Source organism: Lissotriton helveticus, chromosome 5_1 (assembly GCF_964261635.1).
Source record: "Lissotriton helveticus chromosome 5_1, aLisHel1.1, whole genome shotgun sequence".
In the NCBI taxonomy this organism is placed as follows: Eukaryota; Metazoa; Chordata; class Amphibia; order Caudata; family Salamandridae; genus Lissotriton; species Lissotriton helveticus.
Window position 1 is genome coordinate 557847074 of NC_136065.1, and position 20067 is coordinate 557867140.

Sequence of the window (20067 nt, forward strand, 5' to 3'; positions counted from 1 at the left end):
GTCCCTTCCCATCGCCCTAAATGGTGCAGGCCTTCTGGCTGTAGCTGTGAACAGAATACATTTTTCAAAATCACCTCCATGCTGCAGGTAAACGATGGACAGATTCTGTACATATATAATGTACGTATTTGAGATTTTTGACATGTACAGACGTGACAGAAATGTCACATACACCATGCCTTGGAAACCGAAATCCATCAATGTGCCACAGCTTTAGGGCCAGCATGTCCCCTAGGCAGGGTCGGAGTGGGATCACAATTAGCCCCGGGCACTCCCCCAAAAAGTGGCCCACATTCCAATATAGTTAGTATTTTTTTTTGTAGCTTTATATAGCGGGACTCGGTCCGAAGGCATTGGGAGAATTACCATGAGCACCAGCTACATTGCACACATTTAAATCCATTTTTAGGTCTCGGCATGATCCAGCGCATGCGCTGGGCTGGATGAGACATTTAGTAACTGCTTTTAAAAGTGCTACCAAAGCGGCCACCAGCTTGCTACCAGGCGCACAAGAGCTCGTGTGACGTGCACAGCTGGCATTTGGCTTCTTTGATCGTGCGCGTGATTCCCCTCCCCTACCCCCTCCCACTCCCTCCTCCTCAGCTCTTCATTTCCCTTTCGCACGGCCGCCTAACCCCTCCCCCTCTTCATCATGCAGCGCGAGAGCTCGCTCTGTCAAGGCTCCCCTAAAGGGCGGACCCCGTCCATCCTCAGATAACTCCCTTTGCTTCTCTTGACTCCTCCCACCGTCCTCTCCCCTCCAGCGGCGTGCCATTGCCTCCCTCACGAGTACTCCTGCACTCTGGCTACCACCATGTGTCTCGCCCTCCTCTCGCCATCTATCAAAGTGCTAGTTAGGAGTCTGTGAACAGCACAATCAAGCACCGAAAACGAGTCAGCGCCCCCATATCTACTGACTGTACTCATCGATAAGGTTGCCGCATTGCTCGGTATTGAGAGTGCGCACGCATGATTTCATGCTAAAATGACCCCATGCGAATAAAAGACCCCATGCTACAAACTTGTGTGTTTTTGCATAAGAACCGAATGCATTTTGGGAAGTTGTTGTCCTGGTACATGTTAGCTGATCCAATTGAACTACCACAAATGAAACTAGTGCTTAGTAAAGGAAAAGATCAGGACCTAGAGCATTACTTCCATGGTGAGGCGTCCTCTGCTAAACGTAACCCTTTATGTTGCTCGTCTTTCGTTTGACAGGATAGTAAATTTTGGAACTTGTCGTCTTAGTATGTTTGGCTTTAATATCTGATATACCCAACACCAATGATGGCATTATAATGCAAGTTACTAGGTGGAGCAGGCATAGACCTCTACTTGCCTGACCGGCTTTACTTCAAGGATTAGGTGACAGGTAGATGCTTTCCTGTGCCATTAGGCTAATGAATTCTGTAAAATATCCTGTGATTACCTTGACCTGGGAAACCCACTAAGGCATGGATTACAGTAGGCCAGGAGCAGTCTGTGATATTTATCGAACATTATAAATAATACGTTGAGATTGAGTCTCTGCAATGCACACATGGTTGCAGTACAGGGGAAACAGCAAATATTTTATCCTCATAGGCTAGTAGTGGAAGAAATCATTTTTACTCTTCATCAACGATTTGATACCGTCAATGTCTTTGAAAGACCCCAATTGTGTTGAATCTGTCTCAACGTGCGTGCATTCTCTTTCCCTCCTCTAGCTCCCCATGATTTCACCCACTCTCCAGTGTCTTTCCCACCTTCCTCCCTCAAGTTGCTTGACCCCATCCAAACCTCTGTGCAGTTTTTCTTGTTTACATATTGCACAGAAGTGCAGACTGTTGTGCAAAGTACTATGCGCAATCAATACTGGTCGCGTCATGGTGCTTTTTGCTGTGAAACATATAAAAAACTTTGACGCATAGGCTAAACCTATGGGCTTTGCCAATTCTTGATTTAAATTACTGTTCCTGGAGGGGATAGGGAGATACCATTGCTTTATTCCCTCCTGTGTTCCTTCTCTGCCCCTTTTTTAGGGGCCAATACCATCCTCTCCACCTTTGTCGCCCATTTTAAAAGCTTGTCTAATTTCACCCTCCTCAGTGCTCCTTTTTCGCTCTTCTCTTTTTTTGTGGCAGACTTATTCCATACTCTCACTAGTATACTTAAACCTTTCCATATCTTTTCTCCCTCTCATTTTGTCTTCTTAATTCTATCTCACGTTAATATTAAAACTACGTTCACTTACTGGGATTTGCTATGGGGGTCCACATTTTCTGTCTTTTAAAACAGTATATAAAAAAATATATATGATTTTTTAAATCTTATTGCTCAAATTTCCTTATTGAAAAATGTTTAAAGTTAGGTACAATATATGCTTTGTCATACAGAGGAGGCACTGGAGATGGACGTAAACACTAGAAAAGGAAAACTAGCATTGGCATAGCCAATAGGTCTCGCTTTTGGGACCTCATAAGTATTTAATTATGCAGCACAATATCCTTGGGGCAACATCAACTGTTGCATGGCTAAACACTTATAATGTCCCAAATGCGAGACCTATTGGCTATGCCAATGCTTGTTATTTTAGGAAGATAAAGGGTTTTCCCCAGAATCACTGGATATTGAGCTGACACCTGATCTCGTGCATACTTCCCCAGTTCCAAGGTCAGCAGCTCTGAGACCTTAACGGCACGTCTGATGTTTTTTCCCTCTGGGAACGGTGACCTCACAGCGAGGCCTCTGCAAATAAACCCCCACTCCTCCATCAAGGCATAAAAAACACTGGGACCGAGGTGACAACACCTGGCCCCTAAAAAGGCCACTTCTCTTACTAACCCCCTCCCCATCCCATTATAGCCTTAGGGTATAACCTGTCAGGGGAGAGGGGTCAAGAAAAGCACAAGGGTGATGCGGCTACTCCAGGGGGTAGCTTAGATGAGAATGGCCCCCCTGCGAGGCCCCTGCATACTCCCACCCTTCCCACCTCCCCCCTCCCCATGGCCTGAAAGCATTGGCCCAGCAGGGGAATGACTGCTTCTAGGCACGGCTGCCACACGAGGCAGGGGGCTGCCACAAGAGGCAGGGGGCTGCGGTGAGAATGCCTTTAAGTGCCAGAACAACACCTGGCCCCCAGCCTCAGTTTGACAGCAGGTCAGGGGTGTGCCCATGATAATGGTGACACTTCACAGGTCCTTGACCGTCGAAGATAGTTCGTTTCTGAGGGGCCGGTATACAGAGGCCCTAAAAAACCGGCTCATCGCCAAATGCCCGACTGCCCACCTTCCCAATCCACCCCTGCCCCTAGGTACCTAATTTACATTTCAACCTGACCTGAACAGTTTTAAAATAGACCTCTGGATTAGAAACTCCTATTACATTCAAAACAGCCATCTTTTCAAGCGTAAAGATTTCCCAGACCTGTCCTGCCTCCTGGGCCCCACCCCCGCTGATATTAACCAAACTAAACACAATACGTTTTATGGCTGCATAGCCTCCACCGGTAGTGGAGATCTGAAAGAACACATTTCAGATTTCATCTTTCTACTATCAATTACCCATTAATTCCTAAGGTTGCTGGACTTATACAACAACATGTTTAAAGAGCCGCTAGCAAATATAGTCAGACCTTCAATTTCGGCCATCAAAACTGTAAGCCAGGATCCTGAGCAAAGTTGTCAGCTATACATAAACAGTAAGACTTATCAAAGAGGTAGCTTGCTCTCTCATCCATTTGTGTAAATACAGGATAACTTAGCACTGTAATGAGGGCATTTGCCACAAGCATAAAGTAAGTTTAGTTTTCAAAACAGTGATGTTTAGAGCCCAAATGTCCATTAATGATGATGTAAGCACGTTTGTGTAGCACTTTTCAAAACTGGTGTGTATCTAAAGCTACACATCCAGACAGTACAACTTCCTGTTCCAAGCTTTTGGTGGACCCTTTGGGTGTAGCCCTTTTACTGCCTTTATGATGTATAAACATGTCACAAAAAGCACAGTATTGCATAGAAACCCTGGCAGTGAAAGAGTTTAAAATGAAACAAACGGTGTAACATAAGTTCAAAAGCCCAGAGGCGTAAAATGTACTGTTTTGAGACCGTGTTATCTTCCTATGTGCTGCACATCCCATCACCTCAGTGCTTATTTTGTAAAAATAATAAGTGCCAGGGCCCAAGATATTTCTCAAGAGGCCACTGCAGCTTGCACCAACTACGGTCCCTACAGTACAGGTAAACACCAGTAACAACAACACCTCGTTACAATTACAGCCTTACAAATGTGACAGTATGGACTATACTTGGTGACCCAAAGCTGTAAGAATGCCTAAGCACTTTAGTATTATTATTTTGTTTGTTATAATCATTATATTGAATTTGTAAACACTTTGCTCGTGTGCTTTAAAAAAAAAACTTGACTTACAGTGCCACCTTGTGGTTGAGTATCATAAATATATGTGGGTGTTCTGACAAAGTGCAGGTGTTGAACACTGGCAAACACTGGCACAAATTAAGCACTGCATCACCTTGGACTTTGATACCGTATTTAAGTTGGTGGCATGCAGAATGTTGCAATAGTAATTTTAAAACTCTTTGGTTGTAGCAGCAACAGGTATCTTTTTACTGGGTCTGGACCGTGTCTACTTCCCTTAAACTTGCTTAAGCAACCTCTATATTAGACTATTTACTACAAGTGACAGCTGTAAGAATGTGCTAAGGGGTTGCTCGTGGAAAGAGAATATGATGGGGTGGATGTTAAATATAGCTTAAGAAAGCAACAAACAAAAGGATGAAAATACAAACCTACTGCTGCTGATGCTCTTTTTATTTTCAGGTTAACCGACACCATACATACATTTGAAAAGATTCTGGTGTATTGTCATGGTAGTCTTTTCACAGGAAACAAAAAAAACTAACACAAGTTTATGAGCATAATAAATATCAAACCGTTCCATTAAAATATATAAATATAAAACTTCAGTTGTTATTTCAGAAAATGTGTTTGGAAAACTGGCATCTTTTTCATGGGATATCTGCCGCTTTGTCCTCATCTCACATCACCTCAGGTCCAGCAGGGTTATTTTAATGTCTTTTACAACCACATGTCTGCATACCTACAAAGAAATAATGTAAAAAAAGTTTTTAAACTAACAATTCCAATATATGTAGGGTGTTTCGCAAAAAAATGAGAGCTTAGATGTAGTCTACAAAACAGATTTAGAACGTTCTACCAAGCACATTGCAGTGCCTAGCCATTGTCTCAAATTTAGAGTAAAAACCAATTTTTTCATACACATGAATACAATGTTCTGTAAATGAAAATCATAATGAAAGCAGAAAATATAGCTAATTTGAAGGAAGTAAAATATTCGAGCTTCTAATGGTTTGTCTTTAACTGCACTTTTCCATATTTTGCTATTACATGACTGCTAGTAAAATGTTGATATTTGGTCTGATGTGAGGATTCCAAGAATCAGAGCATGTGGCACGAGGTATTTGAACGTCCTTGAGCAGCCAGACCCCAGCGGCCACACGGCCTTTGGTTCTGGTGGATGGCTCACACCAGAGAAATCTGTACTCTATTGAGGACTATTATAGGCTGGCACAGTTTTTTTGTGAACTGAAGGTGCCAGAATTACTGGACCCAGAAGGGCTTGGGGTCAATCTAAAACAGAACTTTTTTGCCTCAGCAGCTCATAAATTAATCATTTCTATTAAAGACCTGGGACTTCATATATGTGTGCTTGCAATGAGGTACTAACGCGTTTATAACACTAACACAATCACTTACTCTTTTTTCCACTCCTCAAATTCAGAAAATAATTTCCTGCGGATGTATGACGCTACAACGCATGCTTTTACCACGCATGCTGTTACAACGAAGTTTTTACAACGCATACCATTACAACGCATAGCGCTTTGGGGTGCTGGATAGTGAATAGTTTAATTTACTATTCCAACTCCAGTCCCCGTGGACACTAGGGAAGGTGTTGGATAGTAAATTAAATCTATTTCCTATCCTAGAGCGCCCCCCAGCGCAATGCGTTGTAATGGTTTTCGTTGTAAAACCTGCGTTGTAATAGCACTGCGTGGTAAAAGTTGCGTTGTAAAGGATGTTTCCCTTTCCTGCTAAGGTGAGTGTTCCTTCTCAACAGTTTCCAGGGTTCTAGGCTGACCTTTGAATGGTACTGTGGGATTGAACCAGATGACTGTCAAAGCTTAAAGTAACTGAGCTGCACCACCTTTTATGATCTACTCCGTAATGTCCGCTACCATAGTTCCCCTCATACAAAATATCCTAAAGTTAGAGCATGCTCCGCAATGGCCGGAACATTGGTCCTATCGTGCGGGTGGTATGAGGTTACTACATCATGCTCCCAGGTAATATACTGAGTTTGACAATGTCTTAAAAGACAGGTTGTACAAAGGACAAATATGGAACCTGTTTAAGACCCAGATTTTCCTGCAAAATTAGTTGTAACAATGTCAACTACTGTGGTGTTTATCAAGTGTACTCACCAATTTATTGATGATCTGCATTGCGAGGGGGAGTTGCCATTTCACAATCTAGTGGATCTGGCAAATCTTTGGAAATACTGTCTCCTGGCCTGAACAGTCCTAGGCCTTGCTGAGGAGGCTTTGGTAGATTGGGTTTAAGAGTCCTGAAGCTTTTGGGTAGCCCTCCTATGAGTTGCTAAATTCTGCATTTGAAGTCATTCCTGTCCGCTTCCACAAAAGAGCAGAGCTTGCCTAAAGGGTACTTCTGAAGCAAATGGTTGGAGCCATGGAGCCTGACCAAAGGAACTCACTGAAAGCTGTGCAGTCAGAAAGTCAATGTTCAGCAAGCTTCCTGCTTTTCTAATCTGCTGCGTATTCATTACTGTGGAGTGTTTCGCCTTGCCACCGGTTAACTCTGAAGAGGGTGGCCCGAATTTCAGTCCTCCAGATAGATTGCATTATCAAGTTTGTACCAGTTTCTTCAGCAAAGCTGAATGTATGTAGTTATCAACAACTCATTTGCCTCATCTATTTAGGATTTTCGGGTCCCAATCCTGATTCACACAGTAAGAATAAAACCTTTCCTTAACTTACTGTGAGTGATCGACCTGCCTTCTGTGCAAACGTACCTGCTGCCCTAAGGTATATGTAAGACACGTACTTCTCTTTTTCTTGATAACTGAACAACTGTGTGATTTTGGGCATTATTTCCCTGTATTCCCAGGTATTCCATATGCACTAGTTAAAACTCACTGGCGTGCTTTATGCGAGTCTACATTGTGAAAGTTGTATAGAGACTGGTATTTTAAGGTGTCTCACATTGTTAAACTATTAACATATGCTACAATAATGAGTTCCACACCGCCACTGCCTAGGGTGATGCTAACAGTATCTTAACTTTCCATCCCACACCATGAGATAGTAGACATTACACTCCTCTTGCTCAGTGCCTGAAAAAGGGCAAACATAGTACCCAATTGTTTCATGTGGGGGGCACCAGCACTAATTTTTGTGGACCACGATATATTTTTCACTATCAGATTTTGTCAAAGAGCATGAGAGAGAAAGGCAGAAAGGAATAAACATGGAGAATAGAAATATAGGAAATAGTGAGAATAGGAGAAAGAATGAAACAAAAGAACGCATAAGAGTAAGACAAAGATACAAAAAGTGTAGGTTGGTGGTGGAAAAAATGGGCATGAAGTGGAATCAAGACTAGTCCACCTTGGGGCGTGGCTTGCCACCCACTGAGGATGGCGGTGTCACTTTGAAGCTCTGTGGGTCAGCACACGACGCCAAGATGAGGAGGTAGTTTTTCCTGTCAGCGTTAATTCTTCATGCCATCCCGGCGATCATAAATGTCAGTAGTGGCCATCACTACCGACTTAGACGCCAAGAGAGCTTGCTTTCTTGAATATTGTCAGAGCGCCTCTTTTACCTTAGAGGAGCGTGCCATTTTGCATCGAGCGGAGTAGCATCATGGGTGCGGGAGAGGCATCGCAGATGCTAGCAAATGCATCCTAATTGTTTTTAGACAACTTTCTGCATAAACACATTGCCTCAGTATAATAATTGAGGCTGCTTCATCCAGCTCGTCACCTCTATCACAGGCAAGAGTGGCTTCCATATTTAAATGGCGTTTTTGCTCTGACTACATTTATTTTTGACTAAGTATACAAAGATTTCAACATTTTCTCTCGGCTGCATGACTCATTTCCTTAACCTAACTGGGTTTTTATTCCTTTAAGGAGTGGTGTTTTTACAATTTTATCTCCTCATTTTCTCTTAGTAAGAACACAAAGAGTCTGATTTTTACTCATAGACCATTACTTCTTTGTCTCCCGTCATTAACAACCCCTACACATGGGCAGACTTAAAAGACCCAAACAGCCTCTAAAGAATTCAGCAATTAAATATCCCAAATTCCCTTTTGCGGTCCAACAACATAATCCAATGGAAGATCCCAGCTCTTCCCCACATGCGGTGGCAATTCTTTTACTTTATCCTCCTAGTCTACTTCAATTCATACACAACCAGCCCTAATCTGAGCAAGAGGTCAATCAAACTGTTTAAAAATGACCCACCATCTCCCACAAAGCCTCCTCCCCCTGCCTCAATGATCTTTTAATGGAAGATATTAGGGCCTTGCATGCTTATATGGAAGAAATAAACACCAAACTACAATTTCTCAGCAATAGATGGTCTCACATGGAGGAACGGATGTCTGCAGGCCTCAACAAAACCCTCCTCGTAGTGAACTATCTACAATCACAGGTATCCCTCCTACAGAATCATATCGAAGACCTAACAAAATATAAACAGAAGGAATAACCTGTAAATTTACGGACATCTGGAAGGAATAGAGGGAACACATCCTATCACATTCTTTAAATCTTTTCTTCCTTAGCGTCTCAGCCTACCATACGGACTACCACTTAAAATGTAACTGAGCACTAGGTAGGCCATCCTCCTGCAACTGCTTCGATTGCTAAAAAACCTAGGGGGGTTGTTCTCTATTTCTTGGAGTGTGCTGAACAAATCCCATCATCTCCGCTGCCAAGCAAATTAAAGCATAACCTTTACTTTTCCCAGGACTACGCCAAGAGCACTGCAGATAAATGTAAAGATTTCTTGAGCATGTGACCAACACTTCGCTCTCTTGGCACTTGTTTTGGGCTATTCAACCCTTGCCTATTCAAAGTCACTTATAGAAACAAAACAACCTAAGTAGGGCCCTAGTCAACTGAAGGCCTTTTAAGGTACATGTAAAATTTAAAGTATGGATATCCCTACACCTACTAAATCTTCACATTAATCTTGTATAATATTTGCATATCTCAAACGTAGACGCTGAAAATATTGTGGTATTCTCATCTTTGAGATGTTGTTATGATACTACTTAGCTATTATTTGATACGTATAGACAGCTTAAATATATCTATCTTATGTGTCAACTCATACTCATGTTTTCTCTCTGCAGGTGTTATTTACCTATACATGCATATACTTGTTCCCCGCTCCATATCCTACAACCCTTTATGCGCCTTGTTTTTGCCTGTAGACGGGATGTGCCATCTTATCCATGTGGTCTCCCCATCCTCATCACAGTATATCTAGGTATGTTCCCCTTCCTTTTCATTTTCTTTTCTATTCATATGTATATTATACTCTCTCTCCATGATCACACTATTCCCTTTTTTCCCTTATACTTTCCCAGTCATATCTTAGCTTTCTCCTTACTTTTTCCCAAAATCTTCAACCTAATATTGCAAGGTTTTCTTTCAATAACACTCTACTTGTTCTCCCCTGCATGGTTATCGTCTCTCTTTTCCATTATTTTTTCTGTATATTTTTCACAATATCTTGTATCTATGGTTTTGAACATTTTACCCTGCAATGTCAGCGGTTTAAATTCCCCAATAAAATGACAAAGAGCCCTACCCATATATAACAACTTGATGCACATATTGCTTTTCAACAAGAATAGCACCTCATAGAATGCACATTTTTGAGATTAAAGAGGGGTTGGCTAAGTGAAGTATTTTCTCACGAGGAACCAGTAAAAAGAAGGGTGTTGTAATCCTATGTCATACATCCCTTCATATGCAATTCATCTCCCAGGAAATTGGTGTTGATGGTTATTGCTCAAACTGTTAATTGATAAATTTCCAATTCTTCTATTTAATGTATAAAGCCCTACCACCCCAAATTATCAGTTCTTCCTCAAAAACTTCCACAACAGATGACAACTTAGTTTTTGCAGGAGCCTGCAACCAACTCGTTGATCAATTTAATGATACACAATACATCCCAAACAAATCACTAAAAAGTATTCCTCCATGCCCTTAAACAACACAATCTATTGGATGCATGGCGGCTGTGTAATCCCACCTTGCTTGAATATTCATATTTCTCTCCATACATCAAACACAATCATGAATTGATTACATCTTTGTCTCTCACAATGAAGTCCAGCCCCTAGATTCTGCAGGTCCCATCATGATATCCGATCATACCCCTATGTCTATATAACTAGATATTTTACCTAAATCTGTACACACAAACAGTGGTGATTTAATAATTCATTATTACTGGATACCTCATTCACTTCCTCTTTAACTTCTTTCTTTCATGAATACTTTCACATTAATCATACTAAATTTATTTATTTATTTATGGACTTGTAACGCGCCGGAATCACACCCGTAGGTGTATCTCCGCGCAGTGCTGTAAGGGGGTACAAGACAGGCTGGCCCTAATACTGAAACAGAGTTGTCTTAAGACTCTTCCTGAAGGCTAGGTGGCTAGAGCACTGTCTAAGGGGAAGGGGGAGGTTGTTCCACAGACGTGGACCCATAACAGAAAGAGCGCGTCCTCCCTGTCTGGTCTTGTTATGTCGGGGAATCTGCAGTAACAGCTGATTACTAGAGCGCAAGTTACGAGAGGGGCGATGATGGACACATTTTTCGGCCAGATAGGGCGGCCCTAGGTTATGGAGACTTTTGTGCACCACGCAGCAGGTCTTAAATTCACCCGTTTCCGGATTGGGAGCCAGTGGAGCAGTTTAAGGAGGGGCCGGGATGGCGTTCTGGGGGGGGGCATTTTTCACCAGGCGTGCCGCGGTATTCTGTACCACTTGGAGTTTGTTTAGCACGCCTTCGTTGGCCGCTAAAAGCAGACCATTGCAGTAGTCCAGGCGACTCAATACGAGGGCCTGAACCAGGGTCTTCCTTGTGCTGTCAGGGAGGAGAGGAAACACTTTCCGAAGGAGGCTGATGACATAGAAACAAGACCCCACCGTGGTGTTAGCATGATGTACAAGAGTGAGGTCGTGGTCAAGACGGACTCCCAGATTTTTCACCACCTGTTTAGGGGAGGGGGCCTCTCCCAGACTGGTAGGCCACCAGTCAGGGGTCCACAGGATTTTGGCTTCCCCGAACAGCATGACTTCTGACTTTCCCACATTGCACTGGAGAAAGTTCCTGGACATCCAGCTGGCGACCGCAGTCATGCCATTCGAGAAAGCTTGCCTTACCTCGGGAGTAAAGGTTTTAAAAGTGAACAGCAGCTGAGTATCATCAGCGTATGAAATGGGTAAAAACCCGAAAGACCTCATGATATCAGCCAGGGAGGAGACATAAACGTTAAACAACGTAGGGCTGAGACAGGAGCCCTGCGGGACTCCTCTAGTAATTTTGGTAGAGTTGGAGCTAAAGGTGCCCATATTAACCTGCTGGGTACGCTCTGTAAGGAAACTGGTGAACCACGCCAGGGCAGATCTTTCTAAGCCAATCTCCTTTAATCTTCTTAGAAGAATGGTATGAGATATGGTGTTGAATGCTGCGGACAAGTCCAGCAGCACCAACACCACAGATAGACCCCTGTCCAGAGACATACGTATAGTATCCGTGACAGAAAGGAGAGCCGTCTCGGTACTATACCTAGGTCTAAACCCTGATTGAGAGTGGTCCAGACACCCGGTCTGCTCAATGAAGCTGGAGAGGTGGAGGTTGACGTGTTTCTCCATCAATTTGCCGACAAACGGCAAGAGGGAGATAGGCCTCAAGTTGGTCATATCCGACCAAGGGACGGAGGTGTTTTTCCTTATGGGCTTGACCAGGGCCTTTTTCCACTCCAGTGGCACTAAGCCTTCAGAGAGCGAGCAATTAATCACCGTCTGAATAGTGGGACTAAGAACATTCCCTATGAGATGCATCACTCGGGCAGGGACAAGGTCCGCCGGGCAGCCCGATTTAATAGTCCCAATCAGTGAGTTGACATCATCCAAACTAATCTCGGGGATACAGGACAGTCTAGATGGGCCAAGTCCAACTGTTCCAAGCGGAGGGCTAGGAGAGGAATCCCTAATATCGACCAAATTGGTAGATTGAGCGATTTTTTGGTAGATAGAGTCGATCTTATTCGCAAAAAACCCAGCAGTATCATCACACAGTTGTTGGGACACCGTCTCTGGACTTTCACACGCGATAGGCTTAGTGAAGGTGCGGAGGACCTGGTACAGTATTTTAGGGTCATTGCCTGCCTCAGATAATTGAGAGACAATATGGTTTTTGCAGGCAGCTCTGATATTTCTATGGTAGAATCTCAAGGCCGAGTGGTAGCGAGATTTATCTACTGCATTCTGAGAGCTTCTCCAGACCTTCTCCAACTTCCTACATGCTTTCTACGCCATTTGGGATGCATATGTCATAATTTAGCAATGATTAGGTTAAGCATTAGCAGAAGACATCTTGTATTTAGAGACTATCTTGCCTGTTTACGGAATCCATTTTGTATTTCTGTCGGCCATTTTGTTTGCCATGTGCTCTGTCCTACCTTCCTGTCAACTGCTCTTGAAATCTGCCTAGAGACAAGATATGTTTAGTCTCCTCTGCTTTGCACATGGTCAGTTGAGCATACAGCTGTCTCCAACTTGTAACTGTCAAGATGTGTCCACCAGAATTAGCTGACTGTCAGCCCTTCCCACTTGTTGCTAGCACACTCTCTGTATGACCTTATATGTATTTGAAACCAACACTCTGTGCCTTGTACCGCCTTCATTTCAGCCCCTGTGTGGGTATAAAAGGACCAAGCTCCTTCTAGTTAGTGTGCTACTTCATACTATACCGAAGGATGTTGTGTGAATGTAGTTCCACCTCATGAGGTTTAATAAACTCTGTCTTTTCTATTCCAGTTTCTGTGCAAACTTCTTACTATTGGTCTAAGGACTCTAAGCAGAGAAGGGCGAATCCCTTGCACTAGTAGGCCTGGCTGAGGCTTGCTCCCACAAATTGAAGGCATCATCTCATGACTTTATAATCAATGTTGTATCCCCCAAAAAATTATTATCCAAAACCCAAAGTAAACACATTTTTTAAGAAGTTAAATGGTTAGAATATTCCTATAAAATCTCTCAAACACAGTAATCTTTACAACAGGTTATTAATGCCAAACTCCACTTCAACAAGTTATCCATCTGAAAGTGGTTCATCTTATCTCCTTAAACCTAGAGCCAAATGTTATGGTGGTCAAAATACATCTGGGTAGTTATTAGCGAACTATGTGAAAATCAAGCAACAAAAATTACAAATTGAATCAATCACGGATGACTGATACTACAAAGACTCAGAAATCCTAAAACAAATTTAAAAAGGTTTACAAAACTCTATACACCCCAGAACATTCTCCAACCGACCCTGAAATTCTACAGTGTCGTTCCTCTATTCAGAAGCATCTACAGTTGGATTTTTTAACCTTAGAATCAGATAGTACATAATCGGATCTTCACACTGCACTCCTTACACCCACAAAAGATAGGGCTCCAGGATCAGATGGTTTTACGGCTGAATTCTATCCACACTTTTCCAAATTACTCTTCCCAAACTACATGCTCTTTTTCAGTCCATTACTTACTCTGCTAAATCATCCAGTTCTTTTTTAGGTACGCTTATAGGTCTTATTTTAAAGTAGGGAAAGGACCCGTAATTTTTTTTAAAACTACAGACCTGTATCTGTGGATAATATTGATTATTGAGATAGAACTCTGGGCTTATAATTTAGTGCCCGCAACTGATAATTTAAGAGTGGCCTGGAGAGGTGCTACTTGTTGCGATCTTTTCCTTAGAATGGTTAAAACATATAGAACATTTATTGATAGATGTCTGACTCCAGGTGATCATACCATGAGGTAGTTGATGCATTTGCCCAACTGTGGGGGAGTATCAAATCTTTGTTAACCAAACCACTAACTGAGCCCAATCAGGGCCCACGCTGGTTTAATGGGGCCTGCTCCAGAGCCAATAGAGCTCTTCGCAAGGCCATTTCAACAAAGCCTAGGGATCAAACACTTATAAAATCATTAAGGCACCAATATAAGTTCATTATAAAACATAGGAAAGGTGCTGTCTTAAGAGAGAGATGGGACAACCTTGCATGTGCCGCTAAACTTAATAACTGGATGGGTTTTTGGCAAGCAGTGAAGGAGATGAGATCAGCAGGCCTTATATTAACCTCGATAAGTTGTACAATTTCTAGTGAAGTATGGGTATCCCATTTCTCTAAGATTTACGAAGCGACAACAGGGATTGAGGACCCATACAGTCAACAAAGACCTGCCAAGATTGAGATAACTGTATCCGAAGTTGAGGAAGCTATGCAGCAGAGTTTGGGCAACAAGGCACCGGGGCCGGATGGGCTACCAATAGATCTCAAAATACGAACCAAAATTCTGGACACCCCTTTTATTAAATGTTTTTAACAATTTAACTGCTGTTTCAATTCCTCGTGCATGGTTTACTAGTATTATAGTCCCTATGTTTAAAAAAGGTGATCGCTCCAACCCTAGCTGTTATAGACCAATCTCCCTGATCGACAATACCCTAAAAATTCTTGGGAGAATCCTGTTTAACAAAATCAGGACTTGGGCCGATGAGAAACATATTTTAAATCCCTGCCAACTAGGTTTCAGAAGTAAAGTGGGCACTGTCGAACAGTGCCTTAACCTCAATTTAATCATTGGTAAATACAGGTTGGCACGGAAATCCCCTATTTATTTGGCGTTCATGGACATAACGGCCGCCTTTGATTTTGTAAACAGGTCACATCTCTGGTCTATCCTTTTAAAATATGGGTTGGACGAAGTTTTAGTTCATTTTTTAGCGTATTTACATAGGAACCTAAAGGCACGAGTGCGGATTGGTAAAAACGGGGAGGTGACTGAGGACATCAATATTGGCAGGGGAGTTAGGCAGGGGTGCGTATTGGCCCCACTGCTATTTATTTTATATATTAATGAATTGCATAACTCCCTTGCTAAGCTTACATATGACGTCCCTAAGATTAATGGCAGCACTCTCCCCGCTTTTCTATATGCAGACGATGCGGTCTTAATGGGCCGCACCCTAAATGCACTAAGCACTTTAATTAAGGGTTTTGTTGATTTTATGGCTATTTTAGACCTTCGTACACATTTTTAAAAATCCTTTTTAATGGCTTGTGGCCCAAAGAAACACTCTATTAAATCATTTACCATAGGAAATGAATGTTTACAAAGCACCTGCACTCTTCCCTATTTGGGCATGGTATTCGCAGTTAACGGCCTGTGGACCACTCATGTTTCACACAGTAGAAGCAAATTTGCTAAGGCTATTAACTCTGTACTGTCCTTAACCCAACCAAGAAAAGCTGAGGTAGTATTACCCATAATAACATTTTTTAAATTACAATGTATCCCGGTGGCAGCCTACGGGGTAGAGGTTTGGGGATACCCGGGCTCCAAGGGTATTCAAACCGAGGAGAACAGATTCTGTAGAAAATTGTTAGAAGCCCCGATTACTGCCTCTAAGTATGTTTGTCACGGGATGCTGAACTTGACATACATAGAAGATTTCATCAGAGCTCGGCCAACCATATTTTGGCTCAAAGTATGGCAGAATCCTGCGGCAACACTAACACAAGCATAATCTCAGGTTGTCTCAATTGCGACAAGGGGATGGATATGCCTCGGATCTCGGCTGTACAAGAAAGCCTGTCTAGTGTAAATCTTGAGCACCTCTTTTTTAATCCCAGCGAATTGGGCAATGTAAACAAAAAATCCCTCCAGGGGTTGCTATATGAAAAGTATAGTATGTTAAGACAGGCTGAAGAGATGTCCAAACAGTCAGTAGGAAGGTGTATGTCAATTGAGAATTTGTCACCCAAACTGCCTTCAGGCTATCTTTTGAAGAATATTAATCGATGGGAAAGAGGACTACTGTTTCGGTTAAGAGCGGATACCATGAAATACATGCTTTGTTTTCCGTTAGGGTATAATACTAAACTTGAGCAAAAGGCGTGCCCATGTGACAATCAGAGTAAAGAAACCATGGTTCACTTTTTATTCTTTTGTAATTTTTATCAAATGTATACCAAACTGTTTCTTTTTTTTTTTAAAACCTTTATTGCGCAGAAAAGTAAACAATTACGGGCCTACAACCGACTGGCCGGCCTCGACAGAAACGGTGCACAGTCGCAAGCAATATGACAACTCAGTAGCAATGTAAATACAAAGACAGGCAGTCCAGATTCCGCAGAGACATTTGCACTACCGAGAGGCAGGAGAAAGCAAGGTTCAATTTTATAATGTTCATAAGACTAATGAAAATAATAAACATTAGAAAGGATCAAAAGTCACAATACACATCCAGATCAGAGGCGGGCGACGTTAAGCAGGAAGGTAAACGAGCATGAAGACAGGAGCAAAACGGCAGCACAGAAACAACTGAAAAAGGACTGAAAGTCGCATAATAAGCCGTGCGCCGATCGCCACCCACCCCACCCCGACCCACACATTGACCCAAGGAAAAAGAAGAAAAAGAGATAAAAAGAAAAAGGAAAAACAAGGCCCATAGGAACGAAAGACAAAACAAAGACCCCTCACCCCACCCCCCACCCTGCACACACGTAGAGGCTACGGCCTACCCCCCCCATAACGGCGTGCCTGTCGCCCCATAAAGAATACCCGAAATGCAGAAAGATAAGAAAGAAAGAAAAAGTACACATATGAAACCGGAGGAGGGCCAAATTTACGCAGCTTAAAAGAAACCAACAGGATATTCGCGGCCGCCTAACCCATCGAACCCCAATTAAAACAGATCCAGCGTCCAGGTCCCCCGTATACACATCACAGTCCCAGTAAGCAAACAGCAGTAAACAAAGTGAAAAGGATTGTCAACCTTGTCCCTGACGATCCAGCGTGGCAGGGAGAATCAAAATGAAAACCGCCCACCAGAGTAACGTGAACCGCTGCAAGTGCCATGGCCGGACAGGGCGTCGTACACGAAGGCCAGTCCAACACAAAGCCATGTGGGCCATCGGCGAACCAAGAAGAGCGGTGCGCAATATCAGTCCTCCATAAGTGAACAGTGGAAGCAGAAGCGGGGCACCCAGGACACCAGAGGAAGAAGCAGCAGCAGGTCCAGAATTAGGTGTAAGACATGGCGCCCAATGCTGACCTCCCCGCAGCTGCGCCAGTCCAGGATTCGCACATCCCTCCACGATGGTTGCAGACAGCATCGCCGCGGCATTCAATTCTCGCACCTCCAGCGTCTCTATGCACATCAGGATAGATAGCTCACAGTGCTCGGGCTCAGGGTATGGCGAAGTGCTCTGCATGCGTTCTCCATCTCGGATAGTTGAGGATAGCGTAGATAAGATGGAGTCCAAGCGGCCCCCCAGGTCCCGGGTGTGACCAACCCAAGCAGTACGCAAGGCAGCCAGGGCGCCCAGAATCGAAGCGATCTGGAGGGGAACCTCCGGAGAGGAGGATAACGCTGCTCTATGCAGACGAGGGTCGACAACCAGGGCCAGTCCTCGAGACCACATGCCGGCATCCCCTTCCCGCAGTTCGTCATCCCATGGGCGCCCCGGCAAGAACAGCGAGGTCACAGGGACATGGGCAGCAAGGTCCATACCAATGCGGTACCCGGACGTAGTGTGCAATCGGCCGAGGTAGACACCCTCAGTAGTTGGTGAAGCCACCCAGCACAATCGCCGAGCACTCGGTACAAAATGGCCCCCCCTCACTGCTCCGTAAAGGGAAGGAACAGGGGATACAAAAGTAGCACCGGCAGCTGTGAGACTAAGCAAGTGCCGAGGTGAAAATGAAGGAGAGCACGCCGCTGCAGATATTCCAAGCGGTCGCCGCTTCCCGCTGATCGACTCTGCTCCGCCGTCCGAGGCCGTTGTCGTGGTGGCCGGAGCACGTCCGCTCCAAGAACAAAGAGCAGGTCGCCGCCATCAATAGCAGAAAGAAAACAGGGACGCTCGATCAGTCCTGCCGAAGGGATCACATCGGGAAACACACCGCTGGAATCAGCGCAACTTCCCGGGTCCGATACCGCTTCAAGAAGAACGGATAGGTAACAGGATGTGCAGCGGTACGGAGGGAAGAAGAGCAAGGCGGCGGAGCTGAGGGTTTAGGCGGCCATCATGTTTCCAGGCTAGGCTCCTCCCCCCCAAACTGTTTCTAATCCCGTTTTTTAAGGACATTTCTATTATTACTGACCATAAAACAGCCTACACTAAAAATCTTAGTTTGGAAGAAGATGTTTTGATTTTTCGAGTATGTTCTTTTTTTAAAGCAGCTGTACAACCATGGGGGATGAATGAAGGTTAAACTCTAGTTTATCTTGATAAAATATGGCTATAAATGAATGGTAGCAATTTAATTCATGTGTATATTCCAGATGCTATCTCTTTTTTGAGCACTGTATTTTTATGCATTTTAAAAAACTTCTAAGTATTCTGTAAACAAATTGATTTGACCTGTGCTTCTATGGACACAACAAATGTATCCAAATAAAGATTTATTGAATTGAATTGAATATTGATTATAATTATTTTTCAAAGGCCTTTGACCTTCAGCTAGAACCCTTCCTTCCTAATCTTTTGAGAAAGAAACAATCAGTTTTTGTTAAAGGGCGATACAAATCAGAAAATACTTGATTGCTCTTTAATATTCTCTTAAAATCCACTAACATTAATGAACGCTTAGCAGCCATTACCTTAGATACCAAAAACACTTTTGATCATGTGATTTGGACGTTCTTATTTCACACCCTTACTTGGTTTGGCTGTGGTCCTAAAATAACTAACCTAATTTCTATTCTGTATACTTCCCCTTAAGCAGCCATCTACGTAATTGTGTTGACTTTCTCTTGGTTTACTTTGAATAGAGGAGTATGTCAAGGTTCCCCATTATCCCCTTTTCTTTTTACCTAGCCTTAGAACCATTTGTAACTCGACTCAGGGAAAACACAGACATACATGTGTTTACACATAACACCAAGCAGATTAAACTGGCTGCCCAAGCTGACAATATTTTAACATTTATGTCAACACCTCAATCTTCGATCCCTACTTGTTTATCCGAAGTGATGTCTTCTGCCTTAGTATCTGGTTACACATTAAACAATGAGAAATGTGAAATACTAACTCTAAGCAAATTCACTTTTAAACATGATTTCTTACCCAATTTTAATTGGAAACCTCAACAATTTCCCCCATCAATTAAAACATTCACATCCATAAATATTGATAATTGCATAAATAAAATAGCCTCATTAATTAACCAATGGCACCCTTTACATCTCTCTTGGGGTGGTCATCTCAACACTATTAAAATGATATAGGCACCCATTATTCTTTATACCATTAAATAGCCCCCTTACTTTTTCTCAAAACCCTACTCTATACTTTCCTCTTTCTTCTGGAATAATAAATTCCCTTGTATGTCCAAGCAAAAATTAAAAAGTCCCAAATTTGAAAGTGGAGTCACTTTCCCTGATTTTTCAAAATACCATAAAGCGTTTTTATTGGGACAGTCTTCCCACTGGATCTCACACTCAATTGAATACTGTCCATTATGGGTTGATCTAGAACATAACTTTTCATCACCCTTTTCATTACAAGAATACCCAACATTTACTCGCAAACCTTAAAAGCTTTCCACTCCAAATTTTTAAAACACCTGTAAATTACTGGAAACCATAATATCACATACCCCTAAAGACCTGCACACTGTTTTTCATTCCACCATTTTGCATAT

At 42.9% G+C, this 20067-nt stretch overlaps 1 protein-coding gene across 3 annotated transcripts in view; it reads right to left on the minus strand.

Moving 5' to 3' along the window:
- Nucleotides 1–4791: 4791 nt before the first annotated feature.
- Nucleotides 4792–20067, minus strand: part of STAMBPL1 (STAM binding protein like 1) — a 281826-nt gene continuing 266550 nt past the window's right edge. For all 3 annotated transcript variants that reach the window (XR_013594758.1, XM_078642881.1, XM_078642880.1), the window contains one exon: nucleotides 4792–5098. Coding sequence is in view for 2 of the 3 variants with exons in the window: in XM_078642881.1 (XP_078499007.1) it covers nucleotides 5042–5098 (57 nt within the window). In the remaining variant the exon portion in view is untranslated. The remainder of the gene's footprint in view (nucleotides 5099–20067) is intronic.